At 42.1% G+C, this 6,450-nt stretch overlaps 1 protein-coding gene across 1 annotated transcript; it reads right to left on the minus strand.

Annotated features, from left to right (window-relative positions):
• Positions 1-2,184: 2,184 nt before the first annotated feature.
• pax4 (paired box 4) lies at positions 2,185-6,450 on the minus strand. The gene is made up of 10 exons (XM_034578394.1): positions 6,322-6,450; positions 5,643-5,773; positions 5,346-5,561; positions 5,171-5,255; positions 4,759-4,890; positions 4,533-4,615; positions 3,901-3,964; positions 3,705-3,772; positions 3,292-3,397; positions 2,185-2,884 (listed from the first exon to the last, which is right to left on the minus strand). The coding sequence occupies exons 1-10, from the start codon at positions 6,353-6,355 to the stop codon at positions 2,574-2,576; spliced, it is 1,230 nt and encodes a 409-aa protein (XP_034434285.1). The 5' UTR covers positions 6,356-6,450; the 3' UTR covers positions 2,185-2,573.

Genomic DNA, 6,450 nt, shown 5'->3' on the forward strand with positions numbered 1-6,450 from the left:
AGTTTTGTTTGGTGGTTCCCAGAGTCTGATAGAAAACTGAAGGTTATCGTGCTAAGGAACTCTGGAAGGATATACCAGCTGAAATTAGACTTTCTATGTTTGTTGCTCCTTTAAAATCCATTTTTGAAACGTTCTTTTAAAATAAAAAATAAACTGTCATCTCTGTGTGAATTTTAATTTATCTTATTTGATTTTTTATTTGTTTTAAATTGTATTGTTTTGTGATACAGATATATTATTATTATATTATTATTATGAGTAGTAGTAGTAGTAGTAGTATGACTTTTATTATTCATATTCGTATTATTATTTGGCTCCATCTCTCCCTGTGACCCTCAGATAATGGATAAATATATAAGAATTATTATTATTATTATTAGTAGTAGTAGTATTAGTAGTATTAGTATTATTAGTATCACATTTCAGTGTCCTACATTTAAAATCCTACTTGAGTAAACAACAATTATGAGCTTAAGTTCTCTTGGTGCAGATAAACTTTGTGACTAATATTGTTGTGACATATTGTTTTGAATGACTTTATTGGATATTTAATACTGTTGCATCAATGTTGGAGCATGGTTTTACAGTTGTGGCGGGTCAACATGGCGCAGTGTTCCCAGCTGAGACGACCCGCCAGAGGGTCACAAGATAACTGAATCATCGTCACGAGAGGATTTTTATGGAAGAAGTAAAAACAAAGTTGCACAGAGCAAATCTGTTTTCATTTTTTGGGTTATTTTCTTGATTTACGTGAAACCACGTTCAGACCTCAGAGGGGTATTTTCAGTTTTGTGTGACAGATCTCCGAGGAGCAGGACAAGTGGCTCCAGTCAGACACAGTTAAAACCAAAAATGTTGGCAACCGCTTGCGTAGAATGGCAACAATCCATATAGAATTGATTTTATTTTATAAACTAATCATGTAATTTTCAAACGGAGGATCCCAATCTACTGTGAAATCAAGTTAGTGAAGTAAAAAACAAAGATTTGCCTGTGACATGTCGTGTCAAGTTGCATAAAACAGAAATACTCGAAGTAGAAATACAAGTACAGGACTAGAATAGATGTACTGAGTAATTTTCAGACCCCCTGACCACGATCAGTAAATAGATGACTAACATAGCAGTGACATGTGGAGGTGACATTTACCCATCTGGCTTCACAGGGTTAAATTCCGACATGGTCATTTTACCAGAAGGCCACATCCACGCTGCTGACCGAGCTGTTTGCCTTCTGATCCAAGCCTCCCCCCCCCCCCCCGGTGGCCAATTATCGAGAAGTCGTACCGTCTCTCCGCTGCAGTAAAGGGACTTGAAGGAATTCGATGCCTCCGTCCTGTTGCAGTCATAAAAGCCGACACCGAGCGGCGCAGATATCAGATCAGTGTTTGGACTTTTTTGAAGCTGCACTTTTATAGATTTTCCCCACTGGCCGATCCCTGGAAAGAAATCTTGGAGGGGCGCCTGCACCGCACTCCACACTTAAACAAACAGCCAGCCCAGGACTATAAAAGACGCAACATCCATATATTATTATAGTGGTAACCTTAAATGAGCCATGCAGATATGATTTATGTCGATATCACTGAGCAGATACGCTGTTCGGCAGAGCCTGCTGTTAAAGTGATCCTCAGATATCCATATTTCATTTCTTTTTATCTATTAGCATTAAATTAAACCTTTATTGGCTTTGTCACACCTCACTTTGTGGGAATACAACCAATAACTACTCATAATTAGCCTCGATCGGTTCTTTTCTCGGATTGATTTTAGGGTACGATTCTTCTTCGTCTGTTAAATTCCCACACAAATGCTCTGCTGCAATGTACAAAGGCCATCTCGTGCTGGTTTGTCCGTTCTGGGCCACTGTAGAAACATGGCCGAGTCCGTGGGACCCGCTAACTAAATAAATATAAAAGGCTCATTCCTACGTAACAATAACAGGTTTGTTGATTTAAAGACTGAAAGATAAGTATGATAAATATTTCCAACATCTACAAATAGATCCTTATAATTTCTACACACTGCACCTTTACCTGCATTATTGTCTTATTTATAAGTGGATTAATTCTTCGTCTGTTGAATTTTGTCCTTTCTGGGCCACTGTAGAAATATGTCGGCGACCGTGGTAGTACGACCTGTTATATGTAAATATAAAAGGCTCATTCTAAAGTAATAATCCCACTATGGTTTTAATTTAAGGTGGTGACCCAGTGACTTTGACATAGTTATTAGAATTGCATCCCATATTAGCAAATAGATCCTTATAATTTCTGTACACTGTACCTTTAAGATCCTTTTGCATTGTCTCATGTAACATATTAAAGATTTCAGAATCCAGAATTTGTAATAAAACTCACTGTTTAATGACATTTCAAGAGAACAGATTCAAAGAAAAGTGATGAGAACAATCTTGTAACTTCAGTCATTTGTCGCCCTCTGCTGGCCAGAATGTCTCCCTCCAGTCCAGACTTTGACCTGCACCCCCCCCCTAAAGGTACAGTTTCCAGAGTTCAGAACAAGCTGCTTTGTCTCATTCATGTCACAGAGGTGGTCACTGATTCAGTCCAGGTACTACTGTGGATGGACGTCCCAGGTCTGCGGCGCGAACAGATACCTCTGGTCCGCCTGGATCTGGCTCCAAGTGAGAGAAACTCCCTGCTGGGTCCAGCACTGAGGCACGGGGCGGCCTGTCCGCACCCCCTCGCTCATCACTGGGAGGGACATCCTGGCGTCTGTGGGCCGGTGGACCAGTGGGAAAGGGAATCCCTCCGAGTGCAGAGCCAGCGGGGCCGTGTCTATGTTCTGGGTCATCGCGTTGTTTGATGGGTGGAAGAGTGATGGAGGCAGAGAGATGGACGTGAGCTGTGCAGGATTTCTGATGCCTGCGCATCAGAGTGAAGGAAGCAAACTTATTAAAAGCTCATGTTTGTGTCTGAGTCAAGTGATCACATGCAAGAATGATGTGACTCAACTTACAAGTTACTTCCAGCCAAGGGATCACATCATAAATCACATGTTTCTTCAGAGGAGAAATAAAAAAGCAGCAGTCCAACATCTGCCCCATTATTAATTCTTTAAAATACCTCAATCATTTTCTCAAATCGTCTTAAAAATTAAATATTTTTGGTGGATTTGCACATGAGAAAAATCTCCTCTAATAATCAAACAACAATATTCGATAACTCGATCACCCTCAACATGAAAAAGCCACTAGTTAACTATTTTCACCTTTAGACATCGATTTCTATACAGAAATGTGAAGACGCTGGTTTGATAAAACAGATTTTACCTGCTTCTGTAGAGAAAATGCAGCCGTTCTGTAATTTCCTGGAAACTGTGTCATAGGAAGAGGAGGCTTCTGAGTGTTGATGGTAGATTCTTGACACTGCTGTTGCCTTCAAATCAACACAAACAGTTTACAGTTCCAACGTGACTATAAACAACGTGTTCCTGTCATCTAAATCATACAACATCATAAGTTCAAGTCCCCAAGAATTTAAAGTCTTTCTCCATAACATTAAATATTCATTACTAAAAAGGCAGTATGGACATTTTAGATCCAAACGATGCTTTGAAATGACAGAAGTCTATTTCTAACTTTGGCAGGAGACAGTCGTGTTCATGTTAAAGACCCCGTCGCTCAGAGAGAAGAAGCTGAGGGGCTTTAAAGTTTCCCTCACAAACTGTTACTTCCATCTGTACCTGCTGAGATGTGAAGCCGTGCGGCAGCGCTGGATTCACAGGAGGAAAATCCCTTTGCTTTTGAACGTCTGTAAAGGAGAAAAACATTTTGTCAGCTTTGAGCTTTCCACTCAGTTCAGTTCATCTTGTCGTGGCTTGAAGGAAAGCGTCACACATATTGTTTCTAGGCCTCAAATCCAAAAACAAACACACTTACTCTGTGTGCCGCTCCTCTGTTTGGTTTCCCTCCTCCACTTGGCCCGTCTGTTTGAAAACCAGACCTTTGAGAGACAGACGGTTACATGTGGACAGCAGAAGTTTTAATGACGGACAAATATGAGTCAAGTCTGTATTGTCCCACTTGTGAAAAAACTGATTTGCAGCCATGGGTTCACAGCATCCAACAAATACACAATACGGACTGTGACAATAACACAATAAAAACACGGGCAAAAAACACAGAATCCAAGTACAAATGTGCAAAGTAGCCTCAACGAAATCTGTCCTCAACCCTCGACTAGAGACCAAGAAGAAACTTAAAACAGGGGAAAATGCAGACACCTCAAGGAGAGCCACAAGTGAGGGACGGACAGAATTGCACATGCACCAATGTACAGATGTGCAAATATACAAGGCAGTGCAAGGAATAGCATAACCCTTTAAGTACTAAAGCTTAGAATAACTCCCCTCAAAGATCTTAGTGGCCACATTGGCACCAAATATCTTCCTATTGGGCACATCCACGTCTCCAAATCATATAAAAATTCCAAAACATAAAACAGATTCAATAAAACCTCTATAAAAAAGACTGGTAATCTCTGCAGAATAGATTTTCCTTGAGTAATTCACCTTGATGGTTTCCTCAGGAAGTTTGATTCTGGCCGACAGTTTCTCCCTCAGGTACATGTCTGCATACTGGCTGTGAGAAAACTCTGATTCGGGAGAGAGGTAGAGATATTTATTTTCTCATAAGTGTGTGGGGGGGGGGGGGGGGGGGGGGGGGGGGGGGGGGGGGGGGAGTACAGTGTTGTGTTAGTTTGAAAGATGCATAGACTCTCAAAGGTTTTTCTGTCACCTTGCTCAAGGGCTCTGCTCTGCTCTGGGGTGAAGGTGGTGCGGTTCCGCTGCTGGACACCTTTAGGTTTGTGCTCATCGCTGCAGACTGTGTCTCTGTGATTTAGCTCATCTTGTATCAAATGATCAAAATCTGTGCAGGACACACACATGAACACACGTGAACACACACATTACATCAGCATCACAGAATGTAATTACCAGCTGGACTTCCCCTCCTCTGTTTATTAGTTTACCCAAATCGTGACGTGTGTTTACGTGGGAAATAAACAGGCTTAATTGAATTGTATAAACTGGACAACGAGAGGATTTGGGAAATGATGCATTTCGCCCACTATGGATGTTTTTGTTCCACTCAGTCATGAGCTGGAGTTCACAGGTTCCTCCGTGTCTCCACAGATCAGGTGACTTACCCGGCTCCATGTGCGCACTGAGCTCCATGCACATGGGTCCGTGCTCCAGGTGGATCTTTCTTAAAATCCGATTTATGGAAGACACCTAGAAGAAAAACAATACGCAATAATAAACGTTTGCACATAATCAATTATCGGTTACATCACAAAACCAATTGATTCCAGTTGCACCTACGCTGGGAATCTTGGAGACTTTGCAGAGTCGCGCCGCAGCCATGCGCTTCCGGATCTCCCAGGCGAAAATAGTCGGGTTCTCCCTCTTGCACTGGATGATGGTGGAGATGACGCCGGGGGTGAGGAGTCGAGGTCGGCTCCCTCCGGTGGTCTTGGGCTCCAGGAGTCCCGTGCGTCGGTACCGGCTCAGGATCTTACTCACGCACCCGTTGGACACCTGGGGGACGCACAGGATTCTCACACGTGCCACTGAACGTGTTGTAGCTGTAGAAACTATGACAACAATGCTTTTCCTTACCCTAAGTATCCTGGATATTTGACTGGGACGGACCCCCTCTGAGGCCAGCTCGATCATTTTCCTCCTCTTGGATTCAGGGAGAGGTCTTCCGTTCAGAAACATGCCTCCCAGCTGGTTCACACGCCCACCACCTTGTTACAACAAGTCTATACAGTTGAGTTGTGTCTTTAAATTACATTCTTACTGTAAAAGAAATACAGTTACACTAGTTTATATTCAACCTTTGTGTTAAAGAACTCTCAGCAGGTAGTTTCCTTGGTGTTTTATGACTATATGGATGGATTCGAGCGCGTAACTCATCCAAGGCCCAACAGGCCCCCTTAAATTCAATCAAGCTGCACCAAATTACGCACACTCATAAATATCAGTGCTCTAAAGATGCCTGATTATTTTCATCAAGATCCATGAATTATTTCTCTGGGAAATTTGGAATAATGCTGGGAAAAGGCCCATTTCGCCATCTTGGGGAAAGTGGAAAAAGTAAATTCCTGGATCCGCCTCCTGATCCGGATCCACTCCAAAATTAAATGGGTTCTTCTCAGGCCCATACCCACCAAGTTTCGTGGAAATCCATTTAGGTTTTTTTTGCGTAATCTTGCCAACAAACGCACAGGGATGAAAACTACAATACTAATAAAAGCATCAAAGTGCGTAAAAGTAAGTAAAATAAAACCTTTACCTTTATTTTGCAGATCAGCGTTGGTTCCGCACATCTCCACTCGCTCCCTGCAGCCTGGATGATAAAGATGACCCTAACCCTAACCCCACAAAAAATTGAAATAAAACTCTTAAAAGTGATGACGATCCC

The sequence above is a fragment of the Hippoglossus hippoglossus genome, chromosome 23, assembly GCF_009819705.1.
Source record: "Hippoglossus hippoglossus isolate fHipHip1 chromosome 23, fHipHip1.pri, whole genome shotgun sequence".
NCBI lineage: Eukaryota > Metazoa > Chordata > Actinopteri > Pleuronectiformes > Pleuronectidae > Hippoglossus > Hippoglossus hippoglossus.